The following is a 17,332-nucleotide window of genomic DNA, read 5'->3' as shown; positions in this document are numbered from 1 at the left end:
TGCGGAGGCTCAGAAATGAGGCCATGAAGCAGAAGCAATAACCATTACAAATAAAATAGATACATCTTCAAGATGTATATTTATATTTTGATTTTATAAGTAGTTTTCCAAGGTGAATGGCTCAGGGTGCCATTCAAGAGGCACTTGAGCATATTCAGGTTCATTTTGGTTTCATAGCCCTTCTTCATAGCCCCAAGCAAACCTCTGGTACCAGCACTGAGACCTCAGGTTCTGCTTTCCTCTATTACCACCAGAAAGCCCAAATGAACCAGGCATAACATGGACTCACCACTCACAAAGGTTCATTTTGTCCCCATAGAAACATACCTTACATCAACAAATTCCTCACCATCTGAGACAGAGACTATCCTTTGTCCTAGCAATAGGTAGAATTTGATCCTTCGGGACACATCTACAGAGAACACAACGTTCACAGTACTGACTGAAGCAACTGGTCAATGCCAATGCTTTACACTCTGCACTTGAGAAACGAGTAGGAGCTGCTGCCTGTGGGCAAAGCAGGTTTCAGTCCCTACCATGTAGTCAGACAGTGCTAAAGGTCTGCACCTGGTGGGCAAAAGTGTGATGGTTTGCACTCTTACATGCTCTCAAGACGCTGAAATTTCAAATGTTTAATTCCCAGCATCCTGGAAGGAGCCAACCTCTGCCTACATCCCTGGAGAGGACTCTTTGAGTGCTATGACTATAATTAGGGCTTCTTATTTTTTAAAGCCATGTTGGGGGCACCTGTGCAGTGAGGAGGGTGCAGGAGAGGAGAGCGTGCCACCTCTGCAATGGGACGGCACAGCAAGGCTCGGCAGGCAGGAGCCTGAGCGGGTGAGAGAGCCAGCCAGGCTCTTTGGGTCCCATGTCAGGTCTTCCTCCTCCTGGCAGCACCTCGTGGCCCTGGTTTTGCTTGGGAAGCACAAATCCCCATCTGAAGGGTGCAGCTGGGCACCGACACCAGGACGGGGACCTCTGGCCAGTCACCCCAGGAGCCTCTGAGAAGGTGAGGGGCTCAGAGGCAGTGATTGCTGCTCCGCAGGGTCTGGGACCCGCATATGACCTGCTGGATCCCCTTCTCTCCCACCTGTGCATGTGGAAAAGGAGAAATGAATCTTAGCGATTAAGTTGCATCGCTCACACAACACAGCAAAGGAAGAAAAAGCTGTTTTGTGGATAAGTATTGCTCACCACTTTTCAGGCAGTGAGGCCATCTACTTATCAGCTGAGTAACCCCAGGCATCAGCTCATTTGCACATACATCTTCATTTTTGTAGGTTTTGGCTTAACTAGAATACACATCTATCCTCCAAAGCTCTCCCCTTCCTTCCCTGCAGCATGCACTAAATTCCCTTATTATTCACTGATTTCCATCCTTGTAGGATTAGAGATCAGGAGAACGAAACGCTCCTAACACTTTATATTAATTTTATAATTCTAAAGGATTCATTAGAAGATGTAGCTACAATAATGACTGTAATTGATATAACTATAAATAAATAATGCTACATTTCTAATGACTTCCAAGGCACAATCATTTATAATAATTGCCTTACCAATGTTTTTTTTCCCCCTTTGCTTTACCATGGGAATATCAGAAAGAAAATTACCACTCCTAGATAATATTGGAAGAGTCTATGGGTAAAATTTACATTTCCTTTGCTAAAACTTCATCTGTTAATTAATAAAATGCTACCTAACAACACCCCCACAGCCATGTCGCAGCTTTTTCCTGCTGTAAGCTTAGACAAAAATAAAATCCTGTTTGCACGAGAATATTTAAGTGCTACCAAAGTGATTTAACACATCACTTAATTAGGCAATGGGATTTGGTCTACTTTGGAGGGGGTCAAATGACGGGGTGAGAAGGGCAGAAATAGGAAAGCAAAGGTTCACAGACAGATCTGCGGCCAGAAGCCAGCTCTGCTGGCTCACAGGTCCGCTCCCAGACCCCGGGGGTTTGCTGCCTCTCTCTGCAGGCTGGCTGGGTTTCAAGGCTATGGGTGGATGGCAGGCGATAACAGACTCCACAGAGTCCTTCTAGATTAAGTGCAAGACCTTTGAAGATGATTTCTTCATTTGCCAAATAGATTTTTAATCCCTGTAGGTGGAGAGGAGGGCTCCAGAGCGTGGCCCCGCTGCCTCGGAGGACGGGAGCTCGCATACCGCTTGCCAGCACAGCCTCCTGCCGGTGCCGTGGCTGTTTTCCCTTATGGATGGACTTGCCGAGCACCTTCCAGAGCCTCTTGAAAATGACGGTGTGTGCAAAAAAAGCTGGAAAAGCTGTCGAAATCCATGCAAGTAACTCTTCCCAATTATCTTCCTCTTTCTTGGGGCTTTTACAGAGAGATGAAAGCTAGGCCGTGTTGCTCTTAAGAGCAGAAATCCTTGCCAGCGAGGGGCCTGGGCCAGGCTGCTGGCGAGCCGGGTGAGGTGCCGTGCACTGAAATGGCGATTACGGGCATGGGGGTGCAGCTCCCCTGCAGCCACCGAGGCTCGGGGGCCAGCATCCTGCACCCATGGCACACGATGCTACCAGAGATGCTCGCATGGGCAATGCAGTGGGCTCCAAATCCAAGGGACTTCTCCCTCAGAGAAAGAGGTGAAAGACCACCTTCTCCAGCATGTTTTTGCCCTTTTTAAAGCCGCTGCTCGCCCTAGGGAGCTCCCACACAAGCCAAAGGGCAGCAGTGGTGTTTGCGGGGGTGATGCAGGAGTCCTGGTTTCTGTACATCACTCCCTCAGGGAACGCTCTGCACTGCTTTGAGATTACTGGGTGGAAAAAACCCCTGCTGGTTATGTGGCTTTTGTGGAGTTTTACTTCTCTTTGAAAAGCAACATAAGGCTCAGCCCTGAAACCCCACTTGGGCCGTAGCCGTTTCAGCGAGAATCTCACAGCCCAGCCCTCAGCCAAGCATCCCTGGCCACGGCAGCCATGAGCGAGGGAAAGCAGCCTGGGGTCTCAGGCTGACAAGGGCTCCCTGAAGAAATCCCAGCAAACACCACCTGCACCACTGCGTCTGCGAGTCTGGTCTGTGAGCGAACAAACTAATGGGATGGAACTACCCAACGGCAAAAACTTCTCACACCATCTTCAGTGTCAATCCACACCAGGCAAACCCAAACCCTGAGGGATGCAACTCAGTTGGCAATGCAGCCGCTCCTCAGGTACGAAACACAGCTGGCTCTTTTTTCTAGGAGCATAAATTTAGCTGAAATGAGATAGATTTATTTTTTCCATTGGATGAAATACCTGTAGCCCGGTCCAGGGTTGGTGAAAACTTGTAACGCTCCTTCCATGGCCAGGAGAGTTTCTGTTTCTGTTTTCTCATACAGTGATGGCTGAAAATGGAAACCCCACACAAGGTGACAAAGGTAGACCCCACTCTGCTCAAGTGATGTGGGGTCTAACGCTGACCAGACAAAGACAGGGAGCTGGAGGGGGGGGGGGGCGGGGGATAAAGAAATGGGAGGATGGGTCAGGGTTATTCAATAAAAAAAGCCAGAAATAGATCTTGCTTCTCCCTCCTCCAGCCTGGGTTGTTTCAGGGCTCAAACCAAAAAAGGCACGAGGTGTGCCTTTGGGGACCTGCAGGGATTTAAATGACTTAGATCTAAGTGACTTAAGCATAACTTAGGGTAACAGTCAGGCTTTTGAAAAGCAGCAGAGCTGCTGCATCCAGCAACTTGATATTCTGCAGTACTGGCCCACTTTTTTCCTGGTTTGTTACACTCATGTTTTAAAGATAGAAAGGCATCTGCAGCAGTAGCAGCAAAGTCCACTTGCAAAGTGACTCCAACCACCCTAATTCTTAGCAAGAGCTTATCTTGCATTTGTGCACACGTGCTGTATCTTGGGGGGAGCGAGAAACCATTCTGCAATGCCAACGGCTGGTCCTGAAACACTGTGCAAGTGCAGCTCGGCCGTCTGTGAAGGCTTCTCACCTTGGCCGGGGTTTGCTCCTCCGTTGCAGAGATGTCCTCGCCATGCCTAACCCGTATCCCTGGAGGACACTTGAGCCCAGCCCAGACATATGCAATGCACAGAAGGGCCCAGCAGATGCCCAGATTTTTCCAATGCCACATTTCAGTCCCATTTTAAGGGAATGCATCAAAAACAGGAGTGAGAATATTTTTTCCCCCAAAGCATAAGGCTAGGCTGCAAACCAAGCCCTCTGTAATAAGATCCATGCTTTATCTAAACAGTAGAGGGCATGTTTACTCCAAGACAAGCAGCTCAGCGTTTTGTAAACACTAAATGCCACTTCTTGTTCAGCGAGTTAAAATAAAATATTGACGCATTTGCACATGCTGGTAGCAGAGTCAGCAGCATGTTCCTTGCTCCCTCACTCACTTCCCCCTCCCCAACACCCTAATTATTCTCAGAAAAAAAAATGAATTGAGTTACAGAGGAATTAAGCCAACTGTAACTTGTAGGGAAAGATCTACTAATCTGTCTCTGACTAGGTCAAATTTTACTTTGAGACTTTTGGGGGGACAAGCTCACAGTGTCACCAGCCTCCCCTCCCCCCAAAAAGAAACAAATTAGCAAGAGAAATTTCTTGATAAAAGGAGCAAATAAGGATCCCACTACACAGGGATAGATGTTACCAAAAGGAAAATAGAATTTAAAATAGGAGAATGGTATTTGATGAAATGTCCCACAGCATCAGCCTTTTGGTGGGGATGGGGGATGCCTTCTGGCACCCAGCATGGATGGGCTCAGCTGCCTCTAAGACTGATGGAGAAGCCACAAGGGACGCTGACTGTTGTACACGCACCCATGCAAAGCAGAAGTCCTCTTGCCCTCATCATGCTCTTGCTGCGAGGCCCTAACGGCTGGTGGGCTTCAAGGGCTGTAGCTGTGGGATGTCTCTGGTACTCCAGGCACTGCGTTCTAGCACTCTACCCCCTCCCTGCAGATCAAGTAGGTCACTTCTTTCTTTTCCAAAAGCTAAACCACCGTGCCTGTGCTGCCAGCTCAGGCTATGTCACACCTGATGAGCCACTTTCCTGGTCAGTCTCAGCAATCCCTGGCCACTCAGGGCAGCAGAGCAGCGGTGTCACCCATGGAGGCCACCCCAGGGAAACACAGGAGGTTCTCAGGATTGTACTCGTTCATACTGTGATAACAGGCCAGGAAAGGCTTTCTTAACAGTATTGTGCAAGATCTCACCAAGAGAGTATTTTAGATCTGCTCTGGAGATGGACAATTTGAGGCAGGGGGTGAAGGCATTGGCCTAAAGCACTTGGGAATTCTTGGCCCGAGCTGAGCGTTGACTTGGAGCCAATGCTGTATCCACCAAACCATTACTTACTCAACCACTTGGACTGTGAGGGTGCTAACAAAATGTTTTTCCCTACAGGATGTTTCCTAGTGCTTATCTTGCTCTAAGTGTCTCTGAGTAGTTCTTAACATGCTAAAATGTCATAACTGAAAAAAATAGATTATGAAGCCCAACTTACGTACCTTGGCAATAGCCCAGCTCATTAATCTAATGATGGCACTTCTACTGGCTCGGGGTGGGCCTGGATTTCATCTCTCCTTTGCACAGCTAAGGAACTGGAACAAACACTAGACACTCGTAGACAGTTGTGTGTTGTTCAGGATTACTTGTAATGCACTGCAGTCGGAGTCGCGCTGTGCAAAACAAGACATCTGGAGCTATGTCAGATCCCTACACGTGAGGTCCACCCCAAAGCCTGGAAGAGCTGCTCTGAATTTAGTGAGGTTTAGCTCAGTCAGGTCTTCTGACTGCTGGAAGGACATTCACTTAGACAAGAGAGGTAGCCCAATGGGATCTGCACAGTTGACTTATGACCCTTTCAGCAATATCGAAACCCCATGAGACGTTACGACACAGAATTGTAGGACAATTAGTTGTGTCATTGTCCAGGACCCCAGACTTGGGTGTGGACAATATTTACTGATTCACAAGGGCATACACCTTCTTCCCAGAAGTGGAGTTGCCTGTCCCTGTGCAATTAGCTACAGACGTGTGGAAAGGGAGTCTCTGATCTTTCTTAAATATAGGTTACTCCTATCCCTCACATGGCTACACATGCACCTTAAGTGCCTGCTCCTCGTGCCTAACAAGTGAGTTTGCACCTTCTGTTTTGTGAAACAACAGCACGAAGCAGAAAACTAGGCAAAAACCCCCAAATTTCATTTCCATCCCTATGCACTTTCATTACATATTAATAAACAAAGAGAAAAGAAGCAGCCACCAAGAGATACTATTTCTAGTCAAAGTAACAATGAATGGAAAGTTCTCCAGGGCCAGTGTGACCCTGTGTGGGCAAAACCACAGTAATGGCATTTCAGCTCTTTTAAACAGTCACTCAGAATTCCACTTTCCTGCTCTCCCTATGTATGTTCTCCAAATTTCTTTCTGTCTATGCTTCCCCTTGAAACAAAGGCAAAGTGCTTCAGAAATGTGGAATCTACTGAACAGACATGTGGTATTTTATAAATAGCAAGCAAAGCTAGATCTGAAAGACGACAGTAGCTGTGGGACTTCATGGATACTACGACCAGCTTACCAACTTCTTGCGCAGTGAGTAGGCTGAAGGTAAATTGCTCCGACATTTCCAAGTAATTAGTATGTCTGCTTTGCATTTAGAGACTGCTGTCTCTATTCCAGCACTGGGTGCACGTTCTCATGCACGATGGGAGGAAGAAAGACGTCAGGGGTGACAGTCCTATAAGAGAAGCCAGGTGACTTGCCCTGTTATTACCTGGCTGTAATAACAGCTATAGACAACTCCACCTTAATGACACAGGTAGGGCCTCACGCACCTCTGAATGGTGATGGCCAGGACGCAGCTCTCCTACCAGAACTCCCAGTGTCTATAAAATCCATCATGAGCTGAGCCAGGTGTGAGGACAAGGTCTTCCCCCTCCTCAGGCAGCCAGTCACACTGTCTCCAGCTCCCCTGGGAGCTTGCCAGTGGCTCTGCTAGGACGTACCATGCAGAGTAGGGAAAGGAAAACCAGGTAAGATGCTGATTTTCACTGCACACACGGGTTGGGGTGGAGAGGTAGCACAGCTGTTGAACAATTACTTAAGCTTAGAACACAAAGCCTTAAAGACCGATGAAGCCCTGGACCAGGCTCTGGTGGTGGAAGTAGCTTGCCTTGCCTCTGTTTTAATGAGAAAAGACTTCAGCTCCCAAGGCCTTAATAAAGTTCATTTCTCATAACACGTTTGAAAAGGACCATCAAAAACACTCATAATGAAGGAAAAGGGAGAACAACTGTGCCTCCCAGTAGTGCATACCCCAGACCTTTACAGACTAGACTTCCCCATGGCCTCTTCTAGGGCTTCATGAGCATTTTATGAGCCTGCCCTTGCTCTGCTCCCTCTGGATGATTTTGTTTAGTTTATACTCGGTATCAGCATTCCTCCCCTCCCTCCCCCAATATTTCTTAGCTGGACCAACGAGCTGACCACACTCACTCCAGGCTGCAGATGTACTAAAACCAGCACAAAGTGAGGGCCATGCTGCTCCTTGCAGGGCAGTCTGACCTTAGTAAGTCATCCCCACAACTGCACTCTGGTTTTCTCTCACTCTGCCATTTTAAACATTTGCTCAGCCCCAAAGAGTTTTGCTGAAAAGCAGACTTGAGCTTTCCAAGCCATGAGGAACCTTGTGGCTCCTGGGGACTGCAGAGCAGCGCAGGGACACTGTCACCTCCAGTAAGTGACCTGGGAGATGCAGGATGGCATTTCTGAGAGTAAATCAAGTCACATACCAGGCACACAGTTACTCCCCCAACAGCAGATTCATACCATAGCTAAGACTTCACATCAGTGTCTTTTAGTTTAAACAAAAAGGCTCTTATCTCCTAAACTTCAGAGAGGCAGGCAAGAACAGTAGACTGTACCACGGTAAAAAACCCAAATCAAATAAAAAGACCCATGTAGAGTATGATATAACTAACTAGAAATGCTGACAGTGTAAGGACTCAAGATACCTTCCACTGACAATTTTAAAATGTCTGGTTTTCCTCCTATTGAGCAAAGTCAAAACACAGAAATCCTCTGCAAAAAGAATGGCGATTCTCACCCAGCTCTGTACCATACACCTGTATCTCAGCCACCTTTTACTCCACAGGGCAATTTTCAGTGATCTAAAGCTTACACAGACTTACGTGCAATACTTGGGCACTGCCTTGTAACAAATATGTATACTTCTAGTTGTTAACCTGTGACTGGCAAAATGCTCTTTGAAAACACAAACGTGCTCCTAAGAGTAATGTAGCTTTAGTGGTAAGAACTATTCAAACTCCAGGATGTCAGCTGGGTCAAAAGCTTTCCTTGAGTACACATTCCCTTTCTCAAAGATGTGTTTCTGTGCACCAACACAACTAAAATAAAAGAGAGCCTTCAGGTTAATAGCTGAGGTGCTGCATCTCAATACACTTCTCCCTCTTTTTATTCCCTCCAGGAAGAAGATCAGCTTTCTTTTGCAGGATGTTTATAGCGCAGCCTGGCTAACAGCATCTTGGAGATCTCCTAGGACACAGATATCCCTGTTCTCCAATGACCTGCCCCATCATCCCTACAAAATCACATATGTCTCTCTGAATCTTGTCTTTGCCCGTTTCAGTAGGAAGGTCTTTCAGCTTTGGTACAATGTATACAAATGCTTGGTCACTATAGACAGAAAAAATGGGTCCTGCAAGATATTAATTGAGGAGAACCAGATATATAACTCTTTATGATTTTAAGCTCCTTCGGGCTCTCTCAACAAGGCACGTCTCGGTCACTCCACTAGAACCGGTGGCTTCACGCTGGAAAAAGAGTAGCGTAATGGATCGTAACTTAGGTTCCCCTATCTGCATCAGCCTTGTCTGTGATATGGGTATGTGCATGCAACCAGTTTTACCATTCTTCTTCAGTACCTTTATAGAAATGCAGTTTCCCACTCTGCTAGGAGAAAAAAGAAACTTTGTCTTTTCTGATCCTCTAGACAATTTAAAGCACTAGTTGTGGCGCAACAACATTTGCTCCAGTGATTTATAACACAAGTTTGACTAGCAGCTCAGCATTTTGCCAGGGCAAGGGGTGTTTTTAATATAGAAAGCTGCTACATTTATGGGCAGTTGACATGCATGCATTATTGTTTCATTGAATGAGGTCCCAGGTGGGAAACAGCAATTGAGGGTGGCTATGTGAGCCTCCAGCTCACTAGGAGCTCGTTCCTCAGCTTCCTCCACTGCTCCCACCACAAAGGCAGCCCAAACTCCAGTTCAACGCTTGGCAAAACCAGAATTGGCACTTTGTGCGAGTCACACTTAATTGGCACATATGTCCACGAGCGATACAGACCCACCAGCTCCCCTTTCAGCAAAGGCTTTTCAAAACAGGCACACGTTCTTGGAAAAAAAAAATAAATCACAAGGATGATTGTCTCTACCTCCATGCTAGTATTGGGGTCAAGGTCATCACACTCTGATTCCTCTGAGCTGTTTGTCTCCTTGTTTGGCAGCATGAAGAGGAAGAAAGAGAACAAGAGGTTAGAAGAGAGATTGGTTAGACAGGGCAGAGCAGCACAGGAATTGTGAGCAGCATGGAAATGGGTAACACTACAGAAAATGCTCATAAAAACCCAAACAAAACCCAAACCGACAACAGAACAAGGGAAGCAAAGGCAAAGACATGCTTTTGCCAAAGAAGAAGCCGTGATTCTGCAAGTCGTTCAGGTCGTAAAACCAGAGAGGAAGCAACAGGAGGAAGAACTGTGGCCACCATGCTGGAGCAACCGCTTCCCTCGGGCCCAGACCCTCCCCGGCCGACTGCAGGGCTGCCGGCTGGCTGGGCAGTGGGTGCGAGGGACGCCCGGGTTGCAGTGGCAGGGTTCCTCCCTTTGCACATGCCATGGCTATTTCACAAGACGGAAAGCCTCCGCAAAGGAAAACACTTAATCATGGGCTCTCCTGGAGAGGGGTGGATCCAAAGGACATGCTCAAGTGCTTTCCTGAATCAAGGCTGGGCTTTGGTTGTGTCAAAATCACAAGTGTTTTCTTGCCTCTGTTGGGAGGGAAAGCCCCAGATTAGTCCTGAGCAGGCCTCATGGTCGGTTTATAGGGATGGATCCTCTGAATTGGAGCACAGTAGTCAGGCACCCAGAGCAGAAGATGGAGCTTAACCCCACAGTTCTCAACCTTTTCCATACTGGGAGATCTCAGAGAGAGAGAGACAGACACAGACACACAGACACAGACACACACACACACACAAGACCCTCTCCTGGCAAGACAGAGTCAGCATCTCTGCCCTGTCTGATAAAATGGAAAGAAAAAGGTCATTGAGACCATCTCCCCAGACCAAAACTCTTAAGCATCTCAAGGTTGAGAACCCCTTATCTTAAGATGTGGTGAAATGCTGGCCTAAAGAAAACTCATCAACTTCAGCAAGGCCATTGGTTCACCCAGTGGCTTTCTCACCACTGCAGCTGCTCTGATGGAGCCGCAGATTGGGCTAGGTCAGAGGTCAGTAAATCACTATTGTCCCAATTTTAAGAACAGTTATTTAACCATATACATAGTTGTTTTTTTAATGAATATTACTTACTTGTGTGTGGGATGCCACAAAAAAGAAAACGAAAAACAAAGGCTGCATTTTATCTTGCATGCAAAAATCCTGCTAAAATGGATACTACAAAAAAAAGAAAAAAAAAAAAAAGATAACTGAAGTGGAGGAAAAAAAAAACAACAAAAAACCAACCCAAAATCACCGCCCCCTCCCTCTCACAGGAGAGGATGCTATAGGGGGTGAAAAGGATGGGAAGCAGGAGAGCAGCACACAGCTTTCAGATGGCCTTACTCACTTTAACAGAGACTTTGTTCCCCAGAATATCCTTGGATTTACGTGGCCCATTGGCTTCATTTTTGCCACTGCTCTCCTTTTCCGCCCGCTTTCTCATGCGCAGGGTATGCCATGAACATGACTTCCTGTTGTACCAAAAAACGCAGCAATCAAACGGCAAATCATAGCAGGAAGGAAGGATTTGGAAAGGGGAACCAGCATCCACATTTGCGATTACTGCAATTCCCTAGAAGGTGAAAGCCACTGGCGATATGCCTATCTCAATCTGAGCAATGAGAGTTGAAGTTAAAAACCAAACCAAACAGTTCTGCGAAGCAGATGTTGTGCCACACTTGCTGTGCATGGAGCAGGGAAAAAATGCCCATGATGGAAGCAGGCAACTAGAACTTGGTCATCTGGTTTCAGGGACTTTGTCTTGCATTGCCACAAATAGAAATTGATTTTATTTTTGCTACAGTTAAAAGGTCAATTCAGCCCTCAGTCTTGTTGTTTAAAAGCAGTGAAACAAATGTAAATACAGAACAGTCTTAAGAGATTACTCAGTAAAGCAAATTAAAAAAAATTAAGAAATTCAAGGTGTTGCTCCCTACATGTTGCTCAGAACATGAACAGCTCAACAAATAGGAACTACATCATTAACTTTCCAAGAGATAAGTCATTTCCTAGAATGCTGTGCCTCTCAAGACCAAGAATTTCCCATTGATTTTGCCAATCCTGTTAGAGAGGACATCAGTCAGTTCATGGTTTTTGGCCAGCACCACAGCAGGCATGATTTCCAGTACATTTTTCACCCCTCATTACTGTTCCTATGACCTTACTCTTGGAAAAAAAAAATAGACCATGTCACCCTTTGTAAGAGCAATGCTGTGTTGACAACAGAAATTGCACATCAAAGCAGACATAAAAAATTAAGAAAAAAACAAAAGAGTTCTTAATATGGATTTCATCTGGTTTAAATAGGGGACAGGTTAGGGGGGTATTTGGGAAGGGGTATGTTGTCCAAAGCAGAAAGCTCTCAAAACAGCAGTGTGATGAGCTGGGATCCAGGTTCAAAGCATCTGCCCACCTTTAAGTCATGCAAATTTGATTTGCATGTTTAAGCCCAATGTTTGGCACATGTCATGTCTACAGTACCTTGATACATTTTACAAAGCAAGTTGCATGTAATCCAACGATCACCTGCGATGCCAATAAAACGCAGTATGTTAGCAAGGTAGGACTCCAAGGATGCCCCACACAGCCGACGCTCCCCCATGAACACTGCGTCTGATTCCTAAGTGGTTTTTGGCTATACTTCAGCACCTGATGGGAGTTGCTCAAATTTAAAAAAGTAATCTAACAGCCTCCTAACAGCTGGCTGCCACTGACAAAAGATTGAACTGGGTCATATCGACTGTTTTGCAATAAGGATTAGTGTCTCCACTGCAAACAGCTGGCACGGCCAGTCATGTTTGAGCACAAGGAGCACCAAAGCACCCTGCACATCTCAGCCAGACAGTGAATGCTGTCTGATCTTTGGGCGTTTCTAGAGGAGGTCCAAGTTAGATGCGCAGAGCAGAAGTTATCCACCACTTCAGGACTGTTACACTTTCCTTTAAGATATGGTAAGAGTCAAGGACGTGGCTGATGGACTCCCTGACCTATCGGTGAATAATACATGGTGCCAACACTACTGGATAGACCACATATTTTAAGTACAGTAGTTGTCAACAGAAGAAGCAGTTTTATTACTTATACTAATTAGTCAATACGATCTGGCAGACTAGACAGGGCTAAAGGTAACACCAGCTCCAGGTCATTTTTTACCCATAGGACTTCTCTTATTCAAGCCTCTTTTTGGTTTCAGAGTTGTTTTAGCTGTTTGAGTCTGAAAACATGACTTAAGACTTTAAATCTCACTGCAGTGAGAAAGAAAGAGGGGTGACGCATGTCTCTTTCAATTTTGTTATGCCTTCCTGAGCACAACTCATCCAACTACATAATTTGACTCTGAATTTGACTGTACAGCTGCCATGAAATCAGAGTCTTCACCAGGAGCCTGGTGCCGTGGATGAATCTAAGGGCACGTGGTTGCATACTGTGGTTAAAGAGAAACCCGGGAATGGCTGTGGCCGATGTGCAAGAGACGTGCAATTCATAGTAGCATTCATTACTGACTGACAGGTAAAGTCATCATTTCTCCTAACAAACTGCAGCAGAGATCAAATTATTATTTTTAGTGCATCTGTCACAAAATCTTTCCTCGTGTTCAATTCTGTGCCTCGAGGTACTCATGTAAGGTAACACAATTTGTAGCATACATCAGGCATTACCATCTAGTCATTTTAGATGTTAAAAGAAATCAACAGGTATTACTGAAAAGAGGGTTGTACCTTCTGTATTTAATACCAAAAAACCACTTTCTTGCATTAGTCATTTCAGACTGACAAATTTCTAAAAATCAGAAAAGAAAAATATATATCCACACATTTGTTAAATAAGCAACAAAATGTTATAAACAAAAAAAAGCAACCAAAAACAAAACCAAAAAAAGGGTCATACTAGTTCTTTTACCTCATTAAAACATGCTCATGGTGAAAATTTATTTTACATATTTAAAATAGTACATTTAAAATTAGTTACATTACAGGTACAATGATGAACATTGCGACTATCCATTATATTGCACAACCTGACTTCATCAATATGAGTTCGTTTCTTTTCCTTTTTTTCTTAAATAGTGCAAAATACTTTATACAGGAATGTACTTGGATGGGGGTCTTGCAAACCAAAAAATATATTACAAAAGTTACTGCGAACAGAAAAAAAAACACCAAACCAAACCAAAATAAAAAAAAAGATACAAGCTGTACAAGGAAATTGCCATAGACAACAAAATCTCTCCTCCTTGAGAAGCAAACCTCAGTCCAACACGGGGCCTGGATTTTTTGTGGGTTTTTTTTTTTGCTAGATGCTGTTATAGCCAATATATAGATTAGTAACTTAATACAACATAAATATAAGTCCAGTCCAAGCAGGTCCATGTTGGTGTAAAATGGTGTAACGTAAAACATATCTTTAACTGTCTATGGTTTTATTTCTCTCCAAAGGATAAACAAAACCCCACAAAATGAAAATAATCAAAACCCGAGCTATCCACCATGGCTGCCCGACGCTGCGGATTGACCACTCAGCTTGTTCCAATGGCACTGTAGATAAAAATCAGCAGGAATTCCCTACCATTTGGGTTTGTTTATTTTTTTTTTTTTTTTCCTCAAAAAATCCACACAGTGCTCCCAGCGAAGCCAACATGGCACTTACTTGATGCTTCCGTCGCTATTATCTGTAGTGGATTTAGTGAGGGGAGCCAAGATATTGCCGGGGATCCATCCTTCGGCGGCTGGAGAGTGGTCATTTGCAGGCTGGTACACCAGGAACATGTTCTGCTGGTTGATAGCAAGGATCTGAACCACCTCTCCTTGATTCACACAGATCTCATCCTCCTTCAGTGCATAGTAATCTTTAATCACCACCATGGAAGAGGTCCCATTGCACCCTCCCAAATCAGTCTGTGAAAACGGACACAACAGAAACCGGTGAGCAGGCGGTGCTGAGGAACCTGCCTTTTCCGGCAGCAATCCCACTAGTTCATTTCCAGCCTAACTGTACCAGCGAAAAAGATACAGAACACTTCAAGTTCACATTGGTAGAAAAGGATTTTAAGGTTCTGAAAGGCGGCAGTAATCTGATACAAACCAGCCTCCTATTTCATATTAGATTTCACAGCTGCTAGCGACGGTGCCCCAGCCACGTTCTCATTTGTGTGGTTTTACAGATGAATGATCTGCGCTGAACCAAATGGGGGAAAGACCAATGAAGGCTCAATGTTAGAAGCCAAATGAACACTCACACATCTCATGATCTTAAATATAGGTCATATTGGAAAGTGGCTTTGGTCAACCACAGCCAGCAGCAGGGTCCAAACACTGCTGGCTACTGACTCTTTGGTGGTTTGTGTGCAGGGCACATGCACCCAAATTATATCCTTCAACTGGCACCCTGCGAGCTGTTATGTGGGAAAAGGTCTAAACTCTTCTATGCTATCAGAGTAGACCTCTTCAGGAATGGGTGGTTAATGGATATTAGAGAAGCCTGAATATTGCTGCTGCCAGTACTGCAAATGGATATTCAGTTCACCAGGTCTGCAAACACAGAGTCCTGAAAAACACTGGGATCGGTGCTCCAGCCTCCAGGGTCAGGCTCTGCCTCCATTTCCCAGCTGAAGTGCCACCCATCTGGATGCCTGAGCTTTCGCAGTCTCTGTTTAATCCCAAATCACATTTTACACCATTGCTTCAGTATGTTGATTCCTGTTGACCTGGTTAGCTGATAATTAAAGCTAACTTCACAGATTGTCTATGGTATAAGAAATGGGCTATGAGATCATGTTTTATCAGATGAGCTCAGTACCTTGCTTTGTTCATACTTGTCTCCGGGCTGTGAGTGTTCATACCCTGTGCTGCCGTTGGAGGTAGATATCTTCAGGGGTGGGAGAGATGGGTTACGGCTTGTAGCCTTCAAAGGCTTCTCAGACCCTACTGGAACAGAAGAATAGGGTCTGCTGTTGGGCTGAGGGACCCTACCGGTCTGGGGCCTCAGCACTGCTGAGCTACTTTCTTTGCGTTGGTACTCTATGGGAGACTGTAGCGCTGCAAAAGAGGACAAGAATTAGCTATATGCTTTCAATGGTGTTGCAAAGGGCTGCAGAGAGCGTGTGGGGCGATTCAATCGGAGCGTACGCATAAGTTGCACACCAAACAGGAACAGGAGATGCCACCCCTGGAAGCACGCGGCATGTTCATGGCTAGGCAGGACGCAAGCATGTTACACTGCACTGCACGTGAACTGAACACAACACTCCATGCTACTGTGAAGAACAGCTTCTCTAACCAAAACAGTGGGCTAAAATATTTGCCATTTATAGCGTACATGATTGCATTCATTTTGTTTGAAATTGCACAAATTAATTGCATCCTGTAGCCAAAATAAATGAAAGCCTGAATAAGAGATGCAGAGTTCATTTACAGTGAATTTTGCTATCGTCAAAAAACACAGATCAAGACCCATAAGTCTCATTTGCGTATTCCCAAGAGAGTGTGACTACTAGTCTTCAGACGTGATGCACTGCAACTCGTCTCTTTCTGTGCTTTCTGTAGTAACTACTTTGGTTCAATGAAACTGCTGGGAATGACCAGCAAGTGAGGAAGTATAGATGGCACAAAGACATTAATCCCAGCAGTCCAGACCTCTCCAGAAAACACCCACAAGCAACATTAAACAGTTTCATAAGCCTCAAAAAAAGTCTGCTTGTGAGAGTGTACATTTCATAGTCATGGAGAGAGCTCACACTGGGAAAAGGAAGGATAAAAATGCCAGATGGTAAAGAAATAAAGAATTTGTTATGTTTGGAGGAAAAGGGATCAGGGCTGGGACTCACAGTGAACGGAAAAGAAACAGATTTGCTAGGCTCAGACTACCATCCCCAGACCTATGGGTTTGGTTTTTTGCATGTCATGTGGCTTTAATGGATGATTTACAGTCAGTTAATACTGTATACATGCACCAGACTAAACGTACTGGAATGCAGAGAGACTAGTCTAGCAAGAGGCAGACAGAGGACATAATGTCATAGCATCAGCCCAACCAGGGAACCACAACAGAAGGAATGTCTTTCCCAAGAAGAGGAAAGGAAAGAAAAACAGAAAGGCTCAGCACCACAGAGCATAATCTCTAGCATTCCCCTTCCAGAGAAAGGCAAGACTACTCCAACAAGAAATCACTTAATACTATAGAAAAAGACACTTAAAAAAAAAAAAAAAAAAAAAATCAAGGAGGATGCCAGATCACCATTTTCTTCAAAAGGACACAAACATAGACCTGTAGCAATCTGGAAGATTATTTGGCTCCAAAACCTACGCAGTGACCCTTGTCACAACAGTGCTTCGTATTTTTGCCACAGTGACTACCAGTTTCACCCGCTTACCTCAACTGCAGCGGAAAATGCTTTGGTCTGGCTGCAGATCAGGCATAGAGGACAAAGAAGGTTGGGGAGAACTTTGACAATGATTTTGACAGTGACGGTGACCTTTTCCTAGTATATACAGTAGATTAAGCTGCAAGGTCTTTAGCAGTAAGATCTGAATGAATACTTATCAATCTGTCTCAAAACAATCTATCCTACTCAGTGCTTTTAAAGGGTATTTAGTTGAGTGTCCACTTGTGACTACTAATTCCACCATTAACTATCACAGTGATGCCTGGCTTCCAGCCTCCTGTTGAACATCTGTTAGTATTCTTACGAGCTTCTGGCAAAAATCAGTGTCCGTGTACTTGCGTGCTCTCTCTTTTCTCTCTCAAAAATGTCACAAAACATGATTAAAAAAAGGTACAGATCAATGGCATTTTGCTTATGAAAAATATCCATCAATGACATATTTTCTTTGCAGCTTGCTTGC

General features: G+C 45.0%; 1 protein-coding gene across 9 annotated transcripts in view; it reads right to left on the bottom strand.

Moving 5' to 3' along the window:
• KALRN (kalirin RhoGEF kinase) overlaps positions 1 to 17,332 on the bottom strand; it is a 529,910-nt gene that overhangs the window by 19,149 nt on the left and 493,429 nt on the right. For 6 of the 9 annotated variants that reach the window (XM_049810120.1, XM_049810110.1, XM_049810137.1 and 3 more), the window contains 4 exons: positions 15,288 to 15,526; positions 14,139 to 14,386; positions 10,840 to 10,963; positions 9,427 to 9,486 (listed from right to left, as the gene is read on the bottom strand). In XM_049810120.1, coding sequence (XP_049666077.1) covers positions 9,427 to 9,486; positions 10,840 to 10,963; positions 14,139 to 14,386; positions 15,288 to 15,526 — 671 coding nt within the window. Of the gene's footprint in view, positions 1 to 3,216; positions 3,346 to 9,423; positions 9,487 to 10,583; positions 10,668 to 10,839; positions 10,964 to 14,138; positions 14,387 to 15,287; positions 15,527 to 17,332 lie in introns of those variants that run through there. The other 3 variants (XM_049810157.1, XR_007507253.1, XM_049810147.1) reach the window with 3 other exon arrangements.

This window comes from Accipiter gentilis, chromosome 1 (genome assembly GCF_929443795.1).
Source record: "Accipiter gentilis chromosome 1, bAccGen1.1, whole genome shotgun sequence".
In the NCBI taxonomy this organism is placed as follows: Eukaryota; Metazoa; Chordata; class Aves; order Accipitriformes; family Accipitridae; genus Astur; species Astur gentilis.
This window is presented reverse-complemented; position numbering and strand designations above follow the sequence as displayed.